The sequence below is a fragment of the Tigriopus californicus genome, chromosome 5 (assembly GCF_007210705.1).
Source record: "Tigriopus californicus strain San Diego chromosome 5, Tcal_SD_v2.1, whole genome shotgun sequence".
NCBI lineage: Eukaryota > Metazoa > Arthropoda > Copepoda > Harpacticoida > Harpacticidae > Tigriopus > Tigriopus californicus.
Genome location: NC_081444.1, coordinates 10907356 through 10934075, shown reverse-complemented (window position 1 = coordinate 10934075; position 26720 = coordinate 10907356). Strand labels below are relative to the sequence as shown.

The 26720-nt window shown below is 40.1% G+C and overlaps 2 protein-coding genes and 1 long non-coding RNA gene across 5 annotated transcripts; 1 reads left to right on the top strand and 2 right to left on the bottom strand.

Moving 5' to 3' along the window:
- Positions 1 to 3725: 3725 nt before the first annotated feature.
- On the bottom strand, positions 3726 to 6139 carry LOC131880705 (uncharacterized). Its single transcript, XR_009373287.1, has 3 exons — positions 6022 to 6139; positions 3990 to 4091; positions 3726 to 3895 (listed from the first exon to the last, which is right to left on the bottom strand). It is a non-coding gene; the product is annotated as an uncharacterized LOC131880705 (long non-coding RNA).
- Positions 6140 to 7072: 933 nt separating this feature from the next.
- LOC131880704 (zinc finger protein 596-like) lies at positions 7073 to 23928 on the bottom strand. 2 transcript variants are annotated; one of them, XM_059227388.1, is made up of 6 exons: positions 23735 to 23928; positions 23460 to 23637; positions 20293 to 20671; positions 13524 to 13623; positions 13273 to 13465; positions 7073 to 7683 (listed from the first exon to the last, which is right to left on the bottom strand). In XM_059227388.1, the coding sequence occupies exons 1-6, from the start codon at positions 23903 to 23905 to the stop codon at positions 7400 to 7402; spliced, it is 1305 nt and encodes a 434-aa protein (XP_059083371.1). In that variant the 5' UTR covers positions 23906 to 23928; the 3' UTR covers positions 7073 to 7399. The 2 variants fall into 2 exon arrangements, with proteins under 2 accessions (XP_059083371.1, XP_059083372.1); XM_059227389.1 differs by having other exon boundaries at positions 13273 to 13441.
- Positions 8902 to 12060, top strand: LOC131880703 (excitatory amino acid transporter 3-like). Of its 2 annotated transcripts, none has more exons than XM_059227387.1 (5): positions 8902 to 8979; positions 9677 to 10564; positions 10641 to 10873; positions 10954 to 11138; positions 11384 to 12060. In XM_059227387.1, the coding sequence occupies exons 2-5, from the start codon at positions 9685 to 9687 to the stop codon at positions 11562 to 11564; spliced, it is 1479 nt and encodes a 492-aa protein (XP_059083370.1). In that variant the 5' UTR covers positions 8902 to 8979; positions 9677 to 9684; the 3' UTR covers positions 11565 to 12060. The 2 variants fall into 2 exon arrangements, with proteins under 2 accessions (XP_059083370.1, XP_059083369.1); XM_059227386.1 differs by lacking the exon at positions 8902 to 8979 and adding an exon at positions 9255 to 9550.
- Positions 23929 to 26720: the final 2792 nt, after the last annotated feature.

The window sequence follows — 26720 nt, the reverse complement described above, 5'->3', positions numbered from 1 at the left end:
AAGACATGTGAAAGACATGACTGAGAGGTCACATCGAGTCGCATGGGAAGCTAAGTGAGATGCAGCCATGCGAAGCCCGCATTAAAAACTTGCATGCCTAAAAGCAGTATATACACTGAAATTTTCAAAAAGCTAATTGATGCAAATTGGAAACACATTTAGTTAGGACTAACTTGGCTATTATGTTACAATCTGTTGTTAAAACCAGAATCTGTTTGGCATCCCTGAAGAGAGATGCGCTCTAAATGATTAGCGAATTTTACTTTAGTATTTCCCTCGAGCAGTCTTAAATACGCAAACCGTTAATCATTCAATACGTACTATGACTCTTCTTGATAGTGAAGTCTCGAAACACGTTGATATAGTGTAAAAATCGTTTTGTGAGTGTACTTATAGATGCTCTAGGGATAGATACGCGAGATTGAGCACACAGGGCTAGTCAGAAAAATTGGCACAAAATTGATTGTAAGGTGGATCACAGGCATCTGTTAATACAAGAAATTTATTTTGTGAAAAAAAACTAGGTTTCAATGTCAACAAAAGATTATTTTTAATGGAGTTGCGCCTACCTTGGTCCGGTCTAAGTTGGCCTTAGTTTTCTTGATAAAGGCCTTTAAAGAGGCCGTTGAACCATGAGAGGTCTTGCAGGCAATGCTCTCAACATGTCTCCAAATGTAGAACGAAGTCACAGGGATTCAAATCTGGTGAGTTAGAGAGTCATTGATCTGGGCGCCAAAAAGTGGGTACCCTCTCTGTGAGCAGCTTCAGCATAGTCTTGGATGCATGAGCGGCGGGTGCTGAGTCCAGCTGAAAGATGTACGGCCTTCCATGAGCCACTGAATTCATCCAAGGAATTACAATCTGCTCCAGAACATTACAATTAACCTCTTTGGTGACCTTTTCTCCAGGGGCAAAAGAATGAGGTGGCATGACATCACCATCCATGCTGATCACCCCAAGTACCATAACTGAGGCCAAATGCTGGTCTGAATGGCTGGCTGAATGTCTTTGGTATCTGTGGAGATCCAGCACTCATTATGGCGGTTTGTAGCCTTGTCCACAGTGAATATTTTCTCATCTGAGAAGAACTGAAGATGTCCACCACTGTTCTTCAGAGATGACAAACTCTTTTTGCCTCTCTCTACTCGGATGGCCTTTTGCTGTTCAGTTAGGAGATGCTTAACAGTTCTGGCTCTTGATCTGTATTCCAGGTCACTCTTGATGGCCCATTTGATTGTCAAAATGCTCTCATGTCTCTTTTGGGCAAGCCTGCTGATGATCTGCATGGGGTTGGCGTCGATTGAGCATTTTGGCCCAACTAGAAACCATAGAGAGCACTTTTTGTCAGATCTCACACTGTGCTTAGCTCAGGACATTTTTCCACTTGTGGTTTAGGAACAATTATGTTTTCCTCACAAAGCATTGCTAATCAAAATTTATATGCATTTCAATTATATGACAATTTATCTGACCCACCCTGTACGTCATCAAATTTGACCGATCTGGATCTGATTGGGTGCCAATTGTCAACGAAAATGGGCTTTGTTTGGAAACCTTCCCGACAGGGAGTCAGTTGCTTCTAAAAAGAGGTTGCATGTTTGCATTGCATAATAGGGCAAAGCTTTGAATGATTTATGACGAATTTGATCCACCATGAATTTAACCAACTCATTCCACTGGGTTAAGAGTATCTTTTGTCATTACAATGGTATTAGTGTGGTATTTCTCAATAAAATGTAGTTGACACACAAATCTTTGCCATGCTTCCAGTCTCAAGTTGGACTAAAGCACCTCAAAAAAGAATGTACAACCATATTCAACATATTACATTTCAAAGTATGCATAAGAGATCTGTTTCTTGATAGATTCAGGAAGCTCACATGTGATAATGTTAATCTGAATAATCTAATAAAATGTTATAGCAATCTAAACTTATAAAATAAAATTTTTTTTTTTATAAATCTAAAAATGGGTTCGGAAAGGATTTAGAAAGTAACAAAATAGTAGTAGCAATCTAAAATGCCACATCAATGAATCAGCTTGTCTTCAAGTAAAATTTGGCAGTGTTTCACTAGAAACATCACAGGAATGAAAAAGCTCTCGTATTGGGAGAGGCTAAAAAAGTTGGGACGGTACAGTGTTCAGAGAAGGTACGAAAGGTATCTGATACTGTTCGTCTTCAAAAGTATCCATGCGCTTTGTCCCAACCCAGGATTTAGGGTCAATTCTAGTGACCGTCGAGGCTTAACGTTCGTATTGAGAGCACCTTCAAGTCCTCGAGAATCCAGGCTAGTTCGAACAATGAAGTCCACTTCTCTCCTTTCTCGGGCTCCTTCATTGTTTAATTTGCTTCCCTCTGATATTCATAGGGAATACGTAGACCTTGTTGATCCGGTTGCATCTTTCAAGTCAGACTTGGACAAATTTTTAGATAGCGTTCCAGATCAACCCTCCATTCAAGGACTAGCTCAGTCTGCCAACTCAAATTCGTTGGTAGACCAAATATCATATAGAGATTGAAAGGTAATAAATAGACGAATCATAACCTTTCATTTTAATAGTACTGGGGATTACATTCCCTGTAGCGGTTAGAAAAGCCCTTGAAAAACCAAACCAATAACATTCCCAAAAATACCCCTTAAAAAGGGGGAAACTCTCTCTATGTATTAAGTCCTGATACTTGAGGTGATTTCCACAACACAATCTATTAAACTATTACTTGGTGATATGGGATTTAATGGTCCGATTTTCATCGTTTTTAGCTCCAAAATGCCCAGGTTATATCTTGACTTGGATTCGCAAAAAAACTTTCACTCAAAATGTTATGTAACCTTATTCAAATCGCTCAATAATACAAATTTTCGAAATTTTCCTTCTCCACCTCCTCTCTTCTTTCTCGAGGTCTTTCATTTTTTTATGCGATGACATCTCTCAAGTCAGACTTGGACAAATTTTTATCTTGTACTCTAGATCAAGCGTACATGCAAAGGTTAGCCAGGTTTATTTGAGTCGACAACTCAAATTCATAGGTACATTAAATATTGTATAAAGTCTAATTGGTAACAATTAGACGAATTAAAACCTTTCAATTTAAGTTCCAAGGTTTACATTCCTTGTGAAAAGTCAGTAAATCCCATAAAAACCCAAATAAAAAGGTTAAAAAAATAATGTGTTATCGAACAAGAGATCACTTTCACCATAGGACTGCAACAATCACCTGAACAAGGCAAACATTGGGAAATAGGTGTCAGGCATGCAGGACATTGTCCTTGAGGTCGTCCAAGATGTCTGCCGTCTCCCTTTGATTGCTTTTCAAAGCTCAAGGGATAACCCAAGCACTTTTAAGCCCCCAACTCCACATAAATCCTCATCCCCTCGCCCTGTGGGCTTGGCCACCCATGGAAAAGAAGTCGATCAATCCCAAAGGCCAGGATATCTTGGAAGCCCTCAAGAACAAGATTCTGAATGCCTAGCACAAAGTTCTCAATGAATGCTCAGGTGATGTAGAGAGTCTGCGTTAGTTTTGTTATCACAGTCAAAAAGGTGGCTGTAGGATGATTTGACATGGTGCGTTAGTCTTCGTGATGTTTTCAAAACTATTTATCATAAAATGAAAGACTTTTGAAACATACATTCATGAATAACATATCTGTAGAGGTTCATTATTCTGTATAGAGTCGTTCATATTTTTCAGTAACCACAATTATATCCACACAGCACGCATTGTATAGTAGTGTTCATGGCATGTCATAACAAGTTTATTAAGCAATCATTACAATAGAGGAAAGATTGAAAAAATAGCAAATAGTAAATAGTAAATAAATGGCCGTTCCAGAGTTAAAACGATTTTTGGTATTTAGAAATACGGGATCCAGAAGAGTCCTTGTGTCATAGTCTGAGAATAAAGGAACAAATGAAAATGAAAGACGACCCTGTTGAAAGGAGGAGCACAAACGAATATAAGGTATAAAAGCCTACTGTATACGCACCTTGGGGGGGGGAGAGAAGGGTCTAGTAGGGATTTTCCATCTTAATTTGAGCCACCTGAAAGACCTCATGTTCGAAGAAAGCTCCTGTGTTAAACCATTGTGCTGAGATTGAAACACCAATAGAAATCGGAATCAACATGGTTCGTATAATCAATATTATTGGAATATATATTCACAAACTATCTAGATTGGTACTAACATTGAAAAAAGTTTGAATTGATGGTAAATCGTTTTTATCCCGAAATTTTACAAATGTAACTGTACTTCACTAGAACATTTAGTGATTGCAACGAAAAGGTCTTTAAGCCATATTAGATCCCACAAACAATTAGAATGTTTTCACATTAACACATAACCGAAGCATAAACAACAACCTTACAACTAGGCACTAATCTAATTGAAGTTGATTGTTGTCGCATTTCACCACCGAATCATTTTTAGTACTCGTACAGCTAAATTTTTGGTGTCGAGTTACAAGCATTTTTGTCCAATAATTCAAATTAATGAGAAGAGCTGATATGTGTCAAGGAGAAAAAAATGAATCATTCATCTGCATGTAGTCATATCATTGACATAATTAACCACATTTGATATCCTGAAACATACCGTAACCTGGAGGGGATTCCTGCCCAACTTCTATGTCCAACGGTACATGCTAGTTCACAGAAACCAAACCTCTCACCCTTTAATTGCCCTTGAAGGCCTGCTAAATCTCATTGACTTTGTTTTTGATTCCCTAATAAATATATGGGGCATTTATTTCAGTCGTTCTTCAACAAAAGGAACGGATTACAGTTACAATTACTTTGGTCAAAAATTTAAATCATTACGCAACCATTACTTTTAAAATTGTAATGGCTTTACTTGATACAATTACTTAAATTTAGTTGAACAACTTTTATGGTTTCTACTAGTGCTGAGGCGAGTCAGGAGTACGAGCGCACTCGAGTTTTTTTCTCGATTTTGGAGGAATTGGCCGGACTCGAGTCCTTTCTAAGTCTGGGCTCATCAAAAGAAAATCATTGATTTTTTTTTTTTTAATTTCGCAAGACTTGAGTCCTTTGCTGGTAAAACAAGCAGAGGACTCGAACGAGTTCGACTTTTGCCGGACTCACTCCAGCACTTTTTTACCCCATCAAGATCATGCTTTTCGAAATCAATTTGTGTTTTGTTTGAATTAGTCCTAAAATTTAAAGCTTCACGTCTTCAAATCATACTAAACAGCATTGATATTACTAAAGCTTGACTTAATTGATCTAAATCTATTAGATTGTAACTCTTTGAGGGGTCAAGATTGTTTTGCATCGTTTGGTCTGGAAAATTTGCTGTTTGTAAAAGTGCATTTTCCCCCGATCTTCATTCTTTGTATAAATTTGAACCACATTTTACTAACTTTGCTTATTTGCTGAGCACTTGATTACTCTCATCTTTGGCTATGTTTATTTGGCAAGATGATTGCCAACCTTATGGAAATGTGAGATTTGAAAATCACTGATTTCCAAACTTTGAACTATTTCATGCCTGGTGAAAAAGGAACGAGTAACGAGTTTTTGCGTCGTTAAAGTTACACTATTCTAAAATGTAAAAGGATTGAAGTTCCTTCTCCGAAAAAGGAACGAATTACTGAAATTTCATTACGTGTAACTTCGTTACTAATGCCCTGCAAATATAAAAAAATGCGAAGAATCTTTCTTTCAACACTTGTGTCTTAAACGCATCTACTTTCATGGAGTTGAAAATGATTCACAGACACTCGCACCGTAATGCTATAGGACTAAAAATGTGTGTTTTTGGTGTAATTCCTTCCCTGGACGAATAGCTTGGCTTAATATCAGAATATTTTTTGTCGCGACGGCTGCTGAGGTATTGGTGAATGGGATGATGGCTTTCTCGCCTTCACTCTAAATCGGTGACTAACCGGAAAAAGAAGGATGAACAAGGCTGAGCGGGAGGGAAAAACAAGACAAGATTATTGAAAGATGAGAATAGAATTGGTAGAACGAAACGAAAAGAAATAAAGGAAGGAACTTACAGTCCACTGAGATCGAAGTCCAATAGAGCAAAAAAGGTGCGGTCGAATCAATATGCTTCAACAAGCCGGCAAATTGAAATAAATGACAAATTCAGCCTAAGTCCAGTGCAGGTTAGCTGTGATGTTTGTCTAAATTCTCGGTAAACGTTATTCTCCACCGATTAGTTGGCGGTGCTACTTTTTTAAATCTTAACCTGACCTAATCAAACCTAATCTAACCTTACCTAACCTAACCCAACCTAACCTAACACGATATTGATAACCCTTACAGTCTCTATCTAAACCTTTTAACATTTTGCCACAAATTCAAAAATAAGCACCGCCAACTAATCGGTGGAGAATAACGTTTATCTAGATTCTCCCTCTTCAAAATGCCCAAAATCAGGGTGCCACATTGCATGCAGTGTTCATTGAATTTCTATTACTTCACGTGGCTAAAAGGTATTAATTCATTTTCAACCGCATAGTTGATCCAGTGGTAGGATTTAAGTCAAACTTGGACAAGTTTTTATCTAAAACTCCCGATCAACCTTATATTCAAGGGTTTGCCAGATCAGCCAACTCTAAGTCGTTGATCAGCAAAAAAAAAAAACCCTCATATCGTTGCCTAATTAATCCATACGATTTGTGATCATGGTTGAAACGAAACAGGGAAAAGACTAGTGATGGGTTTGGAGCCGGCAGGTAAGCTTTTTGGTTAAAGGACCTCAGCTGGTGCATTCATCTCAAATAAGATCAAATAGCTTCGACTTTTAAGTTGAACCCCTGCTTTTCAACGACAAGCAGGGTTGCCGCTGAAAGCCCCATTTTTGGGTTTTGATGTTACTCCAAACTCCTTGCGGTCCTGAAGCAAAAAAGCGGACATTTCGGTTGAAAACACATCACTAGTTAGCACGCTCTTGATTGCGCTTGTTGTCGTCTGGCGCTTTTGTCCGTCTTCATCGTTCATTTTTTGTAAAAAACAAAAAAGCGAACCAAGTGAATTTAGTTTTCCAGTGGTAACTTAATCTTTCTTGGATATTTTGCTTGAACACCTTGTACTTTGTTGACCTATAATTTTGCGGATAAACATGTATTTCATTCATCAATGCACAAAAAAGCAAAGATTTACTAACAAGAAAAAAACCGAGGTACTAAGGAGATTGCTTCCAATTACGATTGACTGAGATGGCTCCATTTTTTAGATGATTCAGATCCGAGACATTAGCGACAATTTCCGTTACCATAATGTTCTTGATAATAGTTTGAGAAGGATTCATTCAAGTCATGTACAACATGCAAGGAGAGGATTGATCCACTAACAATTAACTCAAAGTAGATGCAGTTCTTATCATATTTTGGGTTCTTGTCGCCCCATCCAAGTCGGCGACACACTTTTTTAACTGTGGACTGATTCGTCACGTTCATCCCTTTTCGAGTGGACAGAGGGTGGTGACGCGGGTAGGCTCCCTTGACTCAAGTTAGGCAAGGAAAGCAAATGATTGCGAAGATGAATTTGGAAAGAACTGAATTCAGAGAGAGATTCCCCACAAATTGGACAAGGGTACTTATTTTCCAAAGTGCTGTCTAGACCATGGCTTGAATGGTTGGATTGAGAGATGCTCAAATTTGGAGGATAATCTTCGCCATTGGCTTCTTCTGCAATGGTAACAGGTGGAATACCTGAAAAAGATAAGCATACGTAAATCGCAAATTTTAATTGCGAAACCCAGGTCTCGCAAAGTGAAGTGAAAGAAAGATTCTTATTTGATTTAATGACGGTGCTTGAGGATTAGCCTCAATAGAAAAAGATGAATCGCAAAAAGTCTTCATAATGGCGAATGTGAAAATCATTCTATTCGGAGCTGTTGAGAAGGGTTCATGGAAAACATGGGGTCTCATCTTTGTAACAATGTTCATTTGTTTTCGTGTCCAAGGCACGAAGTCAGTAAGAAGCTATGTTGGGCCGAGAAGTACGTATTGCCGAGCTTCACGAACAGCACCTTTGTCGTATGAAAACGTAAGCTTTTCGTCGTTCAACATTATTTTGGCCTTTGTCTCGTTGAAACATGAAGCCGCATAATTTTCCAGCTTCCATTAAATGGGAATGCAGTTTAGCCTTGACTCATTCCGTTGAAATAGCCGCCCTTCACGTGTCTTTCACATTTCTTTGGGAATACTCTACATCTAGTTGGTCGTAAGGAAACACGCTTTGATCTTCCAAATTTAGGATCGGACGTAAGGCGTCATATCTTGGTGTCCTCCAGGTCCAATGAAGGAACGTCTGGTCAAAAACGGCCTGGCTTGCTCCTTTAGGGCACAAGACTCCCATCCTTCTTGCGCCATCTCTGGGCCCGATTTGATAGTTAGGCAACGAGCTTCATAGATAACTGTGACATTTTACATAGCATTAGTTTTTATTTAAATGACATTTAGTTAATAATTAAGATTAATCTTTCCTGTTAAAAGGCATCAAAGCATCTATGAATCTGGGTTTCAAGTTTCCAAGTTTGAACTCTACGAACGTTGCGGGTATGTGCATCAAGGCGCCTTGCATCTTATTTCTGTGATCTCGTAGTGTTTACAGGTAGGTGAAGCTTCTGAGCGACGGGGAATTTTCTTGGTTGATAGACCTCTCATTCCGGATGAATCGGGATTTACTGGTATGAATGAATAACTATTCCCTACCTTCCCAAACATTACGAAACTAAATCTCAACTGAGTGTCATGAAAAAATGCTTGTAATACTGTATATCACTGAATTCCTACAACAAATCAGAGCACTTTTCATTAATCCAAATGTGATCCAAAATTAATGTTTTTCTACACTCAGCGGATGTCATTCTGCTATCTCGCTTGGGGATCCCCAAGACGAATTCCTTGACTCGAGTTCATTCTTGTGATCTCATTAGAGAACTTGTATCCAAAAGATGAACTTCAACTTTGTACGATCTAGCATAATTCTGTGATATCCTCCAGGTAAGCTTGGCCAATACATTACGATATATGCCTACCTACTGTATAGTTTGTCACCCATTGGGAGCCGTTTTTTCATTGCGCTCCCATCCCGTCAAAAGGCCTCAAGTGTGCTTCGATGACGGGCCTTGTCCGTACCACACATCATCATCCATCGGATGCGAACTTTGATTGCCCTCGTTGGCAGGAGATCCACACGGTAGCTTGCCTTTTATGTAAGCACACAGTACATGCGTTGTGAGAGGTCCAGGTCTGACCATAGTACAAGCAAAGACAAACTCATTGCTAGAACCTGTGCAGTTGTCAAAGAGCTGCCTGCAACCATTGGTGCTTATCAACCTACGTAGGCTACTGTGTTGTTTTGAAAGCGTTTTACGGATGCGTACTCAATATACATGGTTTATCCGGACCCCTGGATGGTCTGACTTTGCTCAGTGCTAAAGATAGGCTTGGACCCGACGGTGAACCCGGAGCGATTACTGCCGAATTATAGACGGGCAACAATCTTGGCAGGTGTCAAGGCAGTGTCTTCACTGATAAGTTCTGATTGTTTTTTGTGCTTGAGACACAACAGGTGAGTAATATTTGCAAGTATATCAGGCACTTGTGACCACTTTTTGTACCTAATTATGCTGGACTTAACTATCGGTTAAAAATTTCTCAACAGACACGTTTCTCATTAACGTTTGTTCATTTTCAGTGTTCAAAATGAAGAAATCTTATGTGAAGGTTTTGCGTGAGAACTTTCTCACCCTGGCCACCATGGGAGGTGTGATCTTTGGTGTCATCCTCGGGGTGTGTCTTAAGTTGCGAGAGGCACCATGGAGCGATCGAGAAATCATGTATGTGTCTTTCATTGGAGACTTATTCCTCCAAATGCTGAAATGTGTCATCATCCCGTTAATCATCCCTTCACTGATTGCCAGCGTTGGATCCTTGGATCTGAGCTTGAGTGCTAGGGTTGGGGGCGTGGCGGTGGCTTATTATTTACTGACAACAGTATCTGCAGTCATTCTGGGTATTATTCTCGTCACTTCCATTCAACCCGGCATTGGGGGCGAACCACGAGCAGATCAAGAGGAAAGTGAGGCGTCCACAAGAATTGCCCTGACTCCAGACACTTTGATGGACCTGCTTCGGAATTGTTTTCCGCCCAATATCATACAAGCCACAATCCAGCAATATCGCACTACTTTGATCTTGGACTTTGAAGGTGAGCAGGTCACAGAATCTGGATTCATTCGAAACGCCAGTGACCCTTATTCATGGACTGTGGCCGGATCCTGGAGCAATGGCACCAACATCTTGGGCTTGGTTGTGTTTTCAATCGTCACGGGAATCGCCATTGCCTTCTGCGGTGAGGACGGCAAGCCTTTACTTAATTTCTTCGCCAGCGTTTCAATTGTCATGATGAAGGTCACCACTTGGATCATCCATTTGGCTCCCATTGGAGTGTGCTTCCTTATTACCGGACAACTAATGGAGATGAACAATTTTGGCGACACCTTAGCCCGATTTGGATGGTACTTTGGAACGGTCTTGCTTGGCCTCCTCATTCATGGAGGCATTGTCTTACCTACAATCTATAGTGAGATCATAAACCCACCTTCCTTCATTACATGCTACCTGAATGCAAAAGTGAAATGTCATTCCTTTTCTTTCAGCCGTGATTACTCGGACCTTGCCTTTCCAATTCATATTTAATATGGGCAATGCCTTGATTACCGCTTTTGGCACAGCTTCATCTTCGGCGACGTTACCGGTAACGATTGAAAGCTTAGAAGAGAAGAACGGGATCGACCCAAGGGTGGCTAGATTTGTTCTCCCAATCGGAGCGACCATCAACATGGACGGCACAGCTCTCTATGAAGCCATTGCCGCCATTTTCATCGCTCAGGTACAAATCATATTGAATTGGATTCTCTGCTGCAAGAATATGGGGATATACAACCAACCGACCGTCTAAATCATTTGCAGTACCGAGGGGTTTCGCTATCCATTGGTAATGTTATAGCAATCAGTATAACTGCCACCGCTGCCAGTATTGGTGCGGCTGGCATCCCTCAAGCCGGCCTGGTCACCATGGTGATGGTCCTAGACACCGTGGGCTTGCCCGCAGATGATGTGGCACTAATTGTGGCCGTCGATTGGCTTTTGGACAGGTACTTAGACATAAGTATGAAATTTGAAACTTGGAGTGTTGCACTTCTATGGAATCGTCCGGAATTTCGACTTTTTTTAACCCGTATAAATCCACACTACAGAGTGATTGTGCCGTTTGAAAGATGTTTTCCTGCATTTGAGTAACCGAGAGCTAATTGTTGTTTCTCTTAAGCTTTGAAAGGGGAATCTAAGGTACAGATCTTACATCAATCCATTTTCTTGACCCCTGTCTATCTTGTTTCAGATTCCGAACAACCATTAATGTCCTCGGCGATGCTTTGGGAGCAGGCATAGTTTACCATTTGAGTAAAAATGACCTCGAAGACCTCGAGGAAGTCGAGGATGAAGAACTGACCTATGGGAGCGGGGGAATGACCTCAATGAATGGGAAAAGCAACAAAGCGTACGAAAATACCTCCATGTAATAAGAGCACTTTTGAGGAAAAAGTCTTCACAATTATTATTGGATTCGTAGTTAGATCATACTGTCGTTTCATAAAGACGAAACTGAGGCAAATTGATATTCTTGGCAAAAGATAATAACCAGCAGAAAGCACCTGGTGCTGGATATTAGCAATTTATGCCTTTCCTTACTTTTTGCAAATGATACGACTTAAACTGTAAAGCATTTCATATCCCTCGGCCCTTTACTTGGGGGATTTTTTTTATTTTGGCCGATGACTGATGTGAACAATTTTCAGAGAAGAAGTAAAAATATATTATGTATTGAATTCTACACAACGCTACCCGAAATTGGCCGTCCTTCAAAGAGATTTTGGAGTATTACAGAAGGTTAATAGATTCCTGAAAACATGCATGGTTATTTGGATGATGTTTGGCTATGGACCGAAAGCTCTCTTGGTCTCAGTTATGCTAACCTAAACTGAAAGCAGATATACAATATATGTACGTGAAAGAAGATTTGAAGGTTGTTTTTGTCTCTCCATAACAAAATTAGTGGTATCTATTGACGGCAAAATATATTAGGAAAATGTAATGCCATAAGTTGGCCTTTTTCTGCACTACAAAAGTAGGACAATTCACTGACTCGTTTTGGTGACTGGCCACAACAGACCTTCAAAGTCAGCGTCTGATGAGTCGAAGACAAGAGCGTTAATCCTCAAACAGGCACCACTTTACTGACGCACAGGGGTGAGATATTGTAAATTAAACGAAACTAATGTAAGAACCATAAATTTTCTCCTAATGTGTTCTTAACAAATGCGTCACCTCTGTAGCTTGCTTTCAGGAAAAAGGCTTTCAATTTTGGGTTTGCCGTGCATGCTTGCAACATGGACGCGGAGGCCTAGATTGAGAATTAGCAACTCATATTCTATGCCCCTCATTAAGCTCTTCTTCAAATGAGATGAACCCCAGGTCACTAGGACGTTGTAGTTCAAATTTCAGCTTAATCGAATCAATGAGTCAAAATCAACCAATGCTCCTTCAAGTACACCACAGAACTCTGGTAATTGATTACCCACTTGGTTTAAGAAGCAATCAATAGTCTAGAGGCGAGTTTTCAAACGCTCGTGCCTCTTAATTAAGGCTTGGACGTTACCCAGAATGAGCATTCGCTCACCACTTTGGCGGCAGTAGTTTGGTACCGGTTAACGTCCAAGCCACTGACTCCGAGGTACGAGCTTTAAAAACAGGCCTCTAGTATATCCAGGTCACAAGGCAGCAATAGCATAGCTACAGGAAAAAATGCAGTTACATTTTCCTTGTTCAAAAATGTTTATCATTACCAGTAAAATCACAAATAGTGTATAACTAATAAAGAATAATTCCATGTCTAAAATGCTCAAAGACATACTGATTACATTCTGTCAAGAAGGTGCCACTTCAAACTTAAGTGTTTCTCAAAGAATACAACCAATTTAATGGATACAAGTTCATATTTTTCCATCTAATTATCGTAGTCTGAGCAAATGCCAACGCTATTATCTAGGTGTGCCTTAAAATTTGCATCGAAACTAAACCCCAATTGTCGAGTTGATGTTTGATCAGGTTGATGTAAATTCTATCCTATTTTCTGGATTAAGAACTGATGAAAATTTTCTTTATCCTTGATTTGTTTGGAGTTATATGTCATAGAGGGGCAGGACGTGTTTTGAGACTTCGGGAACCTACCTGTAAGATGGGCCAGTATGTGGTTTCGGGCCACGTTTTGCTTGCTAAAGCCTCGTTGGCAAATGTGACAACGGAAAGGCCAGACTCCATTGTGAATGAATTGATGAGATTTCAAATCGCCTGGTGTTGGAAATGACTTGTCACATATGCTGCATTTGTGGGGCTTATCCTGGAACAATTTAGACGTGGAACACTACATCTTAATGCGTGCCACCAGTGTCCGCACAAATGTACAAAGAGGATCAAAGTACCTTGTTGTGCGTCATCCTATGGTAATAGAGGTTGCTCGAGGCCGTGAAGCGCTTACCACAGATGGTACATTGGTGAGGTTTCTCACCACTATGGATACGCCTGTAATTTGAACGTCGAGAAAGATTTGCTTAAAAATAATTGTTGATACTTCTTGGTACATGACAAAAGCTCTTTGGAATAGGTGGATATTGCTTTCAAATAAGACAAACCAACTTAAGTACCAAACACTATAACTGAACGTTTTTGACGTGTCTACATTCGACGGAAGTTAAAAGCCGACATTCAAAATTCACGCTTCAGCTTTCTCATAATCTTTACCTTTTTAAGCCTTTTTGTTCATTACTCCTTAAAGGTTAAAAGAAAATACATTAATCACAAGTTGGCTATGCCCAGTCGGTGATTTTCACCTTTCACTGACTCTTTCAACGCATAAAGCCCGGACGAAAGATTTGAGTGGTTGGAATGGGCAAGCTATTATCACAATTATGTCCAAACCAACTCAACCATTAACATCTCTAAATTATACGACCTTCGTCTCACTGATCTATGTGCAACGTGATCATCTTTGAAGTCATAGCTAGGGGTGTACTTTTTGGGCAATCGGATTAAAGCGCAAAAAATTGGCAAAAAGGAATTAGACCATACGTTTTCCGATCCTTCTTGTACCATGCTCCAAAAGCCAAATTGCCTCACAATTAAAAGAAGATTGATTGCTTCGCTACTTTCATTTCGTCAAAGTTGTTTTACAATTTGCAACTCTTATGTCCCTCAGAATAAAAGAAGGAATAAAAAGAAGCATTACCGTAAGTGCTTGCATTGCAATAAAATGCAAAAAGAGATGGAATGAAGTGAATCATCAATGTTTAAGGGTGTAAATTTGTAGTCAAATTAGGTTTGAAAGTAAGACTATTAAAACTGCTGGGTTTAGAGACAATTTATTTTTGTTACATCTAAGAACCCTGTTTTTTTGCATTTTTGAGAGAGTTAATAAACAGGCATTCGGTGGGGCTAAAAGATTTTTTGCGGAATGTCTTACCACTATTGGGAATGGGATCTCCAACACTTGAAGATGAAAGAGTTATACATCTTATTTACCGTTCAATTCAAATAATGTTTGATTCACTAATGGAGTAGAGTTGTCGGATCTGGCTAGCTTGTGAATGGATAATTGATCCAGAACTTTGGTCAAGAACTTGTCCAAGTCTGACTTAAATCCAGATCAACATCCACATACTCCCTACGAATATTTGAGGGCGGCAAATTGAAAAATGATGGAGCTCGAGAAAGAAGAGAGTTGATCTTCATTATTCGAATTTGCCTGGATGCTCAAGGGCTTGAAGGTGCTCTCAAATCGCACGTTAACTCTCTACAGTCACTTGAATTGACCCTAAATCGTGGGTTGGGACAAAGGTCATGAATACTTTTGAAAACGTTCAGTATCAGATACCTTTCGTACCCTCTTTGAATACTGTAAAGTGCCAACCTTTACAGCCTCCACAATACGAGAGCTCTCTCATACAATTGATGTTCTTGTTGAAACACATCTTTGGACCTGCTAGACCTTTTGCAAACCTGTTGAACTAATTGGAGCCCAAATGGATGAGGCATATTCAATATGTGGCTGAACAATCGACTTGTACAGAGTCAGCATCGTAATGCTAGCTCTGGACATACATGTACGATATATCCAACCACATGTTTGAAACGCTTTGCCAACTGTCAAGTGGATATGGTCATCGAACTTTCCATTATTTTGAAGCACTGCACCTAAATCCTGCATGGACGAAACTTGCTGAATATTACTTGTACTGTTGTATAGGAAAAGTGTGGTCTGGCACCCTGATTTTGGGCATTTTGTGGAGGGAGAACTAAGACAAACATCACAGTCAACTTGTTTATGGTTGAAAGAGGGATATAAATCACTCCCCATTAACTATAGGCCGATTTCTCTCACTTCGAATATTGCGAAGGTGTTTGAGAAGATCATGAAGTTCAAACTTGTAGAGTTTCTTGAAGTCCATGGTGCCTTTCCTCCGAGCTAGCATTGGTTCCGAGTACATTTTAGCACGGTTGCCAATTGATTGAACATATAGAACATGTTATTGAGGAACTAGAGAGGCATGAGTCAGTTGATGTTGTCTATCTTGAATTTGCCAAGGCCTTTGAAAAAGTAGATCATGACCTTTTATTGAATAGACTCCATGACATTGGGGTCCAAGGCAAGGTTCTCCATTGGATAAGAAGCTTCATTTAGGATAGGAAGCAAATTGCTCAGGTCGAGGGATCCCGTAGTGGCATATGAGGTGTGCCCATTCTAAAATCAGAATATCGAAATAACTCAAAAATGCGGATGCGGATGCTGAAACTTGTTTTTTGACATTTTTCCGCGTAATCACTAGAAAAGTTCCGATTTTAGAATGGGCACACATGTCAGCCGGGTATTCTCCAGGGTTCCATCCTAGGGCCCCTCCTGGACACCTAGTCACCCTAAAAATCAACAGCTTCGAGACATTGAAAGGGCTAAATTTGAAGTGACTGTGCTCTGGTTCTATGAAATCTGAAGTGAAATCCGTTTATAAATCATTGTGTGTGACTACTACTCAATGACCCGCCCTTGGGTTGACCTCACAACCATTTTCTCCAACCATTTCAAGAAGTTGGCCCACCTCACTCGTCCCCTCACACTAGATTAGAGCCATTGAAGATATCAAATCCAATATCTTCTGATTGTCTGTTCTACGTTTGAAAAAGTGAAGAGAAAGGCTTGAATGACCCTTCATTGGTGACAAAGTGTCCCCAACTGTGACCCAAGCAGCCTTACTTTTTGCAGCCCAGAGACCGCCCATTCTTATTTCCCAGGACTTGGCCATCCAAAGACCAAAGCCCTGTCATCAAGACTTGTGAATGCAAGCAACCTAGGGACCTTAATGTGGATTCATTAAAACTAAAAAAAGAGGTTAACCAGCTTGAACAAGTTGAGATTATTGACATATGATTGCATGCAGCGAGTATTTGTGAGTGAGTGTCTCTCAGCTTGCCTGCCTGTGAATCTGTGTAATAGAATGTCAATTGTGTATTTCCTTCAAAAGTATTGTCTCTTGCTCTTCCATGTGATAACTCATATGACTGACAAGCCAACTTTGTTTGTTCTCAGATCACTGACCAAGATGAATAATTTCATTGGCCATTAGTCCCCACATTGTCAACAGCATTCATGACACCTGGAGAGAGCATTAAGAGTTTCTACAAATATTGTAAAAAGCCAGTGGGAATTTCAACTCTATCCCCAGATGGCCATCAGCAACCTGTTTCCAACTTGAGACCCCAACTAGTGGGCCCATACTCCTATTTTCTATTAACTAAAGGGAAGTGTTTGCAATTAGGCCTTGGGAGCCCATTCCATATTTTGAGCCTAAACTGTACATTTGCTGGCCTGCATGGTGACTTGGCCTATAACCACATCAATCATAATGTTCTTCAAAAAAGTGGAAGAAATGAAGGAAACCAAAAAATGATCAGTTTACCCTTGATACATATTGAATTCATATGAATGATGGATGTGAACTTTGTGTTGTTTGGTCTTTTGATTATGAAATGCATTTATAAAAGCCCATGAAGTTGCCTCTTTTCAAATGTATCAGATATATTTCTGTCAACACAGTTTTGTGCAAGAGCTTTGTAACAAAAAAAATCTTCTCACCAAACACTTTTATCTCATTGTCCAAAAGGACTCTTTGTTGTTAAGCCCATACAAACTATGTATCACGACACTTCTTAGATTATACTTTTAATGGCTGAAAGCGTGTATACCTGCCAAAAGCAACTAGATTTCGGTTCAAGTAATCACCATAAATAGAATGGTGGTAAAAGGGAGGAATTAAGCATTAGAATAGTGTATTACATTGGCTATTTTACATTTCTGGGTACATTTTACATTATGCACCCAGTTTGATAAAAACATATCACCAGAAAAGGTGATGAAATTAACACTAGTGATAAACGTTGTTGATCTGAATACCAAGGTTTTAACAAAACTCACACGTTTTTGACCTACTGAAGAGCTAATGCACATTGCCCTTTCGTTGTCTGCCCTCTAGGCATTGTCCACCTCCATGTCTAGAGAACTCCTTGGAATGGCCAAGAGTTTGAATATGCCTCGTCCACTTGGGCTCCAATGAGCCTTGAGAAGAAACAGTAGCAGGATCATCTTGTGGAAAATAACCCCTAAGGTCAACAAACAAATTCGAATAGGCATTGACAACAGAATCTCCGGTTTTATTAAGATGCCATTGCAAAACTAGTTTCGGTTTATGCAAGGGAACCCATACTGCATTTTTCAATTATTTTGAAATAACTGCATTGATTGTGGCAAAAAGCAATGAACATTTAAATTGCTTACAAGGTTGAGTGGTTCCATAATTTTCTTGACAATCCGTCAAGAGCGGAAATGAGAGGGTATTATATTCCGGGTCCTGCACCTATGGACTTTTTTTCAAGGAAATTAATGCATTCTATCATTTCGGCCGGAAATAAAAGGCATAAAAATCTTTTAGTTGCAATGAAAATTTCAAAGCATACAGGATTGTGATTACCTTTGACAAACCAGCAGAAATGAACCTCAATTCTGGGTCTTTTGGCGCCAGCAGTCATATTGTTAAGGAAAACCAAGAAATAGGTTAGGATTATCGAAATCTAGCAAAGGAGACTGCAGAATCAAGACGGGCTTTACTTCTTACTTGGCAGTTTGGACTTTATTTAGAATTTGTTCCATTCAAGTCTTTACGTGAGTTTCAGATCAGCAAACCTATGCTCTCTGGTCTATTTTGCTCAAAAACATGAAGAAGAGAGCAAAAAATATGTTTATTCATATGGCCTCTATACCTAAGTCAAAGAGTGGTGAAGCAAACTACACTAGTCTGATTCAAGCTAACCCATGAAGACATATCGAGATGTTTGAATCTATTTGCCAAAATAATGCAATTTTGGCTTCTTTCTTGCCATATTTTGGGCTTATGTAATTTGTTCTGCCTTAATTTTTGACCATTTTTATCCCTCATTGATAGGTTCTAGGAGCAGGACTCGGTATATAATAACCTAACATTACTGCTTTTGACGGATCGTCAAGAACATTGTTGAATCTCTCAACCTTGGAAGCAACGTCAAAGGTCATTATTTTTTTATTATAATCAATGCAATCGTCTCAAAATGAGTGGAAAATGAAGTATGGGTCCCATAGCACAAACAAACTAGTTTTGCAATCGCATCTTAATAACATCGGAGATTATGTGATCCCAAAAGCTACCTAATGATTCCTGTCTGAATTTGGCTGTTTACCTTCGGGGTATTGCCATCCAGTTGTTTTTTCCCAGAACTTAATCTTGCAGCTTTTTCTTCTCAAGGTTCATTAATTCAACAGGTTTGCAATAGGTCGAGCAGATCCAAAGACATTTCACCGGGAACATCAATGGTATGAGAGAGCTCTCGTATTGGGGAGGCTGTAAAGGTTGGCACTTCACAATATTCAAAAAAAGTACGAAAGGTACTTGATATTGTACTTTTTCAAAAGCATTCATGAGCTTTGACCCAACCCTGGTTTTAAGGTCAGTTGTGGTGGCCATAGAGGCTTAACGTGCGTCCTTCAAGTCCTCGAGAATCCAGGCTAGTTCGAACAATGAAGTCCACTTCTCTCCTTTCTCGGGCTCCCTCATTGTTTAATTTGCTTCTCTCTAATATTCGTAGGGAATACGTAGGCCTTGTTGATCCGGTTGCATCTTTCAAGTCAGAATTGGACAAGCTTTTGACTAAAATTCCTGATCACCCAACCATATTTTCAAGGGCTATCCACACCTGCTTGCTCTAATCGTTGGTGGATCAGATTTTGTATCAATATAAAGTAAAATAAAATGAATGTTTTTGGTCTTAAAGTGCTGGGGTTCTCAATCCCAGTAGCGGTGAAGAAGTCCCCCAAAAAAGGATTTTATGTGATTTGATGGACTTATCTGAGCAACTTTCAAAGATGCTTTGTTACAAAATTTCCTCCTTCTGTTTTTTAAACAAAGAAACCCTCAACTAGAAAGATCCCTCATTTGTATTCTAGTGATTCATGGTCAAGCACACCAAAAATAAACTTGTCCAGAAGATCCTCGCAACGTAGTAATATATCTAGGAAGGGAACCCATGAGCCAGACCAGAACCAGCTTGGTTGCGAAAGCGTCAGCACTATGGCACTGAGCCTCAAAAGAAAAGAAACAATGCATCGAGGGCGAAGTATGAAGCACAAGAGGCCTTGTATTTTAGCACTCAAACCAATAAATTGTCAACAAACAGATGACTAGAGTCATGACAAGTACTCGACAAGTACTCGAGACTCGACTCAGCTGTCATAGCATCTGACAGCTAGACAAGACTCAAGCAGGGAAAGTGGAGCTAGTAGCGATGAAAAATAATGATTATGGTAAAACCCCACAAGATTGGTAAAAATCCTGCCAGAACATTGTTAATTTTCAGGTTTTTAGGATACCATCTATGCTTGATTTCAATCTTTTATTACTTGATGCATAAATTTTACTTACTGACGATGCAATGCAATGCGTTATTTACTTGCAAAAGTAGGTGATGCAATTCTACTGATTTTTGCAGAAATTTCCGCTGATCTTTTTCGAAGGCAAATTAAAGTATAAATATGCCACCAAGAAGCAGTCCGAGGAGGCAATGGCCTTGGCCATCTATTTGTACTTATTGCTCTTAAAATCAAGCCATGAGACTTACCTGTGCGTGTTTAAGCTGGACGAGGTGGAGAAGCCTTTGTTACACACCTCACAAATATGTGGTTTTTCTCCGGTGTGAGTGCGCATGTGTCTCTTTAATAAACTTGGCCGATCAAACGCCTTGCCACAAATCTGACAAGGGAGCATGGTCTTCTCTTTTGCTCGCCTGCCCGGCATAGGGTTGAGAAGGGAGTTGGTTCGAATCCCTGTGGAGGCGGATTGAAGGAATAAGTTTGGGGGAAGAAACGAGAACGGAGAGAGACCAATCTGCGGCATCAGGAAATTTGATCCAAGTAATGGATTCATCATGTTTCCTAAAGCACCACTGTGGGGAGGCATATCCAAGCTCTTGGTTGCTGACAAATCCAAAGGATGCGATTCTAGAGAGATGTAACGGGAATCATCTTGAAGACCGTATTAGAGACAGGATGACATGTTGGTTAATTATTCATTTCTATTACTACGAATTTGTATGATAGTTTGTTTTGGAGCCTACTTAAAAAAAACTCGTTTCATTCATTATTTCACAAAATATCATGTCCTCATTTGATCACTTTCATCACTGATCAAACTAGTGACAATTAAATTAGAGCTATGTTTTGATAACTGAATCTTTATGAAAGTGTATCATCAAAACAATCAAAGCAAAGCGCGGTCCTTTTGATAAAATACCGCATCAGCTCCTTTTTGTACATTCACAATTTAATAAGGTTCTTCATAATTTTCCTTAGTTAAGCTCCAAAATTTTCAAAAATCGCATAATTTATTTTGACATCTTTAATTTAACCTTGTTTATTTACGCAAAATTCATTGAATAAACAATTGCTGTTTTTGTTTTTTATCAGTTTTTGAAGCAGTTTTTATGCGTTTGTCACACAAAACAGAACATTTGTACTCATTTGTTAAATTGACAAAATACAGAATTAACTATCAATAGCTAAGAGGCTATGTGTAGTCTTTTTTCAGCTGCAGCTATAATAAAGATATAGTATGCATGCACATGCGTCTGACAGAAAATTAATATGAACTTCAGATGTCACGATGATAACATCGCAAAAAGCAAATTTTGATACATTTAAGATAAATTATGGTCCCGTCATTCCTGTTGTTGTCTTAAAACAATATATCTTACTCGTAAATGCACCTGTGAATGAAACTAGAACAGATAGAGTGTTGGCAATTGGGACGGTTAAGCAAGCTTTGGAACCAGAGAACAAACTTGCCTGCCAGTGTCAGTGATGCAAATTTGGTGCTTCAAACTACAGGCTGGCCCAAGTCAAGTGGTAAAATAATAGTTCTCAGATTTGGCTCTTTTTTACTAGCTACTTTTGTCAACCTTTTGGGGAGTCTTGTGAAGAAACATATAAACCCAACTAAGAATCGTACTTTTACTAATTCTGTTAAAATGGACCTCGAAGCCAAGCGGAAAATGGTCATCCAACTCTAAAAGGATGGCCAGAGCCGGCCGAATATCTTGTGAGTCACCAAGAAAAGGTTCAAGACCAACGCCATGTTCATTAACAGGACATTGGATTGGTACTAGGAGACAGGCTCAACTGCCAAAAGGGCAACAGGGTCGACTGGTCAAAAATGTCCGGGAGAGAATTCGCCGAAACCCCAGGCGCTCTATGAGAAAGAGATGGCCAAGGATATGGATGTGAGCAGGACGACCATGCAGAGGGTAGTGCGAGATGACCTAAATATGTTCCCATATAAACTGTAAAGTCGTCAACTACTTGGCCAAGACACAAACGCCAAGAGGCTGATGAGGAGCCGGGTTCTCTTGACGAGGCTTAGGTCAGATGAAAAGCTTTTCACAGTCAAGCAAGCTCATGATGCTCAAAATGACCAGATTCTTGCTCCAACACAATCTAGCATTCCTTCTGGAGCTGGTCTGATGCTTAGGACCCAGAAGCCGGCCAGCAGCATGGTCTGGGCCGTCATCAGTACCTAGGAGAAGTCCCCTCTAATCTTTATTAAGGAAGAGGTCAAAATTATCAAAGAAGGGAATATACTCGTAGAAGCCATCCTGGAGGAGGCCCCAAGCCATGGGCAGATGACCTCTACAATGACAAGCTATAGACCTTCCAACAGGATGGGGCAACCTCGCACACTTCCAAAGTCACCCAAGAGTGGTGTCAGATAAACATTCCAGCCTTCATCTCTAAAGAAGAATGGCCCCTCAGCAATCCTGACCTAAGTCCTTTGGAATTTTCCATGTGGTCGATCCTGGAGGCCAAGGCATGTGCAAAGAAAATGCTCGAGGGCGTTGCCATCCATCCATTAATTAATTATTTATGACCCCCCAATTAGCTCGCCAACAAAGGCAGCTTCACTAGGCAAGTTTATTGTTGCTAGTTAGCCGCTTAAAAGCAGCGTCTTTGAGCAAGTTTAGAAAAAACCCTGTTTGCATGTTCTGCTCGTAGTTTACTCCTTACGGTTGAGCTCAGGTGTGTGTTTCTTTTTGTGTCCGAGCTTGGGATGACATCCCTCAGGAACAAGTTGCGTGAGCAGTTCAAGACTTCAAACGCCGTCTTAAGGCTGTGATTAAGACCAAGGGAAGTCATTTTGAATAATTTCCATTGGGTGAAATAAACACAGGAATCCAGCCTATTTCATCACGTTTTTAAGTTGCTTCATGGCCATCATAAGCTGAAAACTATCTATAACACTTGACCTGGGCCACCCTGTAGCTTTAACGAAACTGACCTTTCCTCATAGCAATGTGAAAGAAGGGGCAGCTTTCCAAAAACGTGCTTGAAGCGCCAAATGTGCGTCACTGGCACCAGCAAAAAAACGAACCTGCCAGAGCTTGCTTCAATGTCCCCAAAGCCCATTAAGGGCTTAGGGGTTAAGGGTGATATTACTTTTCATGCTACTAGGAGGTTCGGTGGTTTGATAGGCATCTTCCAATTTTTAACTTGTGCCTATTACAAAGGTTTGTGTAATGGATACAAAATGTAAAAAAAAAAAAATATTCCAATCATCGTTGTGACAAGCTGGTGAAAACCTAGTTTTAGCTAAGTTCTCATTTAATTGAATATTCTTTCCTTATTCATAATTCTTTTCCACCTCCACATCTCGTAAAAATTTTATAATATCAAATTGGAAAAGCATCTTACAGATCATTTGAAATTAGATTCGTAATCTGGGACGATGTGGTCTTACTAAAATCTGAGGGCAACGATGAGGTTGCTCGTTTTTGGTTGAAGATGGTAACTGATTCGCCCTCGGAACCGGATCTTCTTACGAGCAAAGCTTGCTTGCCAAATACCAATGTAGGAACAAGAAGCGAAGTGTCGATCAAATCGGACTTCTCGGCAAATTGAGTCCAATTAAACACATCCTGAAATGAAAACAAAAAGAAACCATGAACTAACAATGGAAAGAAGACAGTCATCATAAATTGAGTAATCTTGATCGAAGGCATATTCTCTTTATACCTTTTGGCTTTCTACAGGAATGGGGCTCTCTTTTTGGGCCTTCTCGATGACTATAGTTTCCAACTTCAAGGATTCTTCCACTCCTTCCTCACTTAGAAGAACACTTCCCATTCCCACACCTTGGATCAGTTTTAAATGACCCGTTGAGCTCAAACTCATCGTAGAGGGCATAAGCACCCTGACCGATCGGGTGGAATCCATGACTCCAACTGCACCATCCTCTACTTGTAATATTCCATAGCACCACTCTCTTCCGATTCTTGGTACTGAATTTCCCCCCCCCNCCTTTCCTTTCAGCGCCGAACTCCGCCTCAATTTCTGAGGAAGCTCCTCCCCCTAGTCGGTGGCTTCGCTCTCATTGGTCATTGGTCACTGCTTGCTCCGACGAACGAAAACTGATTGGAGCTGAAATGGGGGATCTAAATATGGCTATAGTATACATATCTATTTACCTTTAAACTAATGCAGTTGCCCTATATGGCTTGCTTTGAAAGGCAATGTTTTGTTTCAAGATTTCAGTGCCAAGATTAGAATTCCAAAACCCCGTGTGGAAAACTCCAAGAGAGAAGGACGCCCGCAAGTGAGTGCTACGAGGTTGGTAATAATGACTCAGTAAAAGCAATGAAAGGGGACTTTTGTGAACAAGGTGGGTTTTTATTCCGCAGAAACCTCATTTGGTAAAAGCTTGCATGGTGCACCAACGACGAGGGTACGAGAAAGCAAGCAGTCTCTCTAACTGTCACTGTTCCCGCGGAGCGATGTGCCATTATTGAGAATATCATTCATAGTCGAGCGGGCTTTTAATACGTCAAGCAAACACTAGACAATAAATGAACACTTTCAAAACGGTTCAAAGGAATTGCTCGTCAACTGACTTCTTCCACAAGGAGGACAAATGTGTGAGCCTGTTTAATCGGCATTTAAGGTAGCTTTGTATTCGTTCTAACTTCTAACTCCTGCATCATATGGGTTGTTTCAATGGCAATGATTTGTACAAGCTAGCCATAATCCAGCTTTATGAGAAGGTACCGGGATTTTCTGTCTATCACTTCATGAGAACGTTTTGAGGTGAAAGGCAAAGCAATTTCACGGAGTATTTGTAAGATATCTCTGTGTGCTCGCTTGATCGCCTGACACCATTTTAGCCTTCCTCGTCGTCGTCTCGTTCCAAATGCCCCGTATTGAGTGGTTGTTGTTGATAATAGTAGAGATAGGAGTTGGAGCAATGGTGGTTCCTACATTCATACAACCATATCACAAGCACACCCTATGGAAACGATCGAGCGATCGAACCACAGCCAAGTGACAACCACTTCGATCCTATTCGAGCAACCAAGCAACCAAGTAACCAACCAGCCAGTCACCAATGGTACGCAGTATCTGCACGCTCACATTGAAGGTTGTCACTGTGAATGAAAAAGGCGTGAAATTAGGATTTTTCCTCGAAATGACTTTACGCGTGTTCGTTTATTAGATCACGGTATATCATTCAATAGAAAATACTGTCATTCCTCTTTCATCCAACACTATGCAACTATCTCATTGAACCAATATCGATGGCACCACGCAATCTAAAAGGGCCCTTTCAATCGTAAAGGGTGTGCAGGATTTCAAAATTTATCGTCATACCACTTTGGAAGCGAACTAACATTTTGTTCCATGACCGCCTGGTTATTCTTTGTTAGAATCGCTGACTAAATAAAACAAACTAACTACGTATGCAAATGAACAATTGGTAAATATCTACCGAACTGCTTACCTTAGTTTCTCGAGTGCTAGGCTAAGTTAGAGCTCTGGGTTAAGTATCAATTGCTTGTTTGTCTGATCAATTGAATCCATTTCAAAGCCAAACTTTCAAGCAGATTCAAAGTTACAAGGAAAAAGAATGGTTTTATTTGGCTCAGTACTTGATAGTTGCGTTGTTTAAGTTGCACAAATTGTGTGCCCATCAAACGTAAAAAACACCTTTGTAACGGCATTCGTTTCTATTGCTTCTCTAAAAAGTACAAATCTTCATCTTTTTCCCAACCCAATTCAACTTCTGTTCTCATTTTCGAATAAAGTAAAAAATGAATGTCCCCATCGCCACTTCCCTCATGAAGACGAACCCTGCCTGGTATATCCGTGACACCACAAAAGACACACACTCAACATGAATCCCGTTGGTCCCATATCAAACCAGCAAGCAACCCTTTTAACAATCTAATAAGGTGTGGATGACGAGGCAAATTTCGGTCGGGATTCGAGTCTCTCTAATGTGTAGAAGTACACTACAACTAGCACTGACAATGTGAATGGTTAGATCGTACGTAGATGGTTGGTTGGTTGGTTGGCTGGTGGGTTGGATGTAGTGTGCATGGATAGATGGATGGATGGATGGATGGTAGATAGATAGGTAGACAGATAGATGAACGGACCATGGCGGACGAGGAAACCGATGAGAGAAAAGAGACTCATTTATTCATGCACGTGGGGGAGCCCGACAGAATTTCTAAAGGACCAAGGTGACCACAGGGGAGTTCCTACGAGCATATTGCGAGAATAACCACACACTCGATGAATTAAGAACCACCATTCATACACACGCATACAGACAGCTCCTTTGCAGATCAGACGGGCCATTCATTCCAAGGCAGAGCGAATAAGAAAAAGGAATCGCTATTAGAATCCAGAAGCTGTCATCACCTCCTCCAATTCACACGGTTAAAGTAGAACCGAAATAGCAGGAAATTGAATATGAAGCATTGCGGCGACATATAATTGCATTATTGGAGCTCAGAGCTTCTTGCTCATACTCAAAGGCCTTCTTATACAGTTGAATTTATAGTGAACCAATTCAGGTAGAATAAATGGGACAATTGACTTTGAGCTGCTTGTATTTTCAGACTTCACCCATCATGCCTTTGAAACCTTAGAATTTGTATATTGGAGCTTTTTTTCGGTGGTTGGAAAGCGTTTAAATTTTGAAGGCTTACTTGTCTTCATA

Coding starts and splice junctions, on each gene's coding strand:
- LOC131880703 (XM_059227387.1), top strand. CDS start 9,685: ATGAAGAAATCTTATGTGAAGGTTTTGCGTGAGAACTTTCTCACCCTG. Junction 10,565..10,640: donor TGTCTTACCTACAATCTATA/GTGAGATCATAA, acceptor CTTTTCTTTCAG/CCGTGATTACTCGGACCTTG. Junction 10,874..10,953: donor CCGCCATTTTCATCGCTCAG/GTACAAATCATA, acceptor AATCATTTGCAG/TACCGAGGGGTTTCGCTATC.
- LOC131880704 (XM_059227388.1), bottom strand. CDS start 23,905: ATGCCCTCTACGATGAGTTTGAGCTCAACGGGTCATTTAAAACTGATC. Junction 23,638..23,734: donor TTCCTGTAGAAAGCCAAAAG/GTATAAAGAGAA, acceptor TTTTCATTTCAG/GATGTGTTTAATTGGACTCA. Junction 13,466..13,523: donor ATAGGATGACGCACAACAAG/GTACTTTGATCC, acceptor ATTAAGATGTAG/TGTTCCACGTCTAAATTGTT.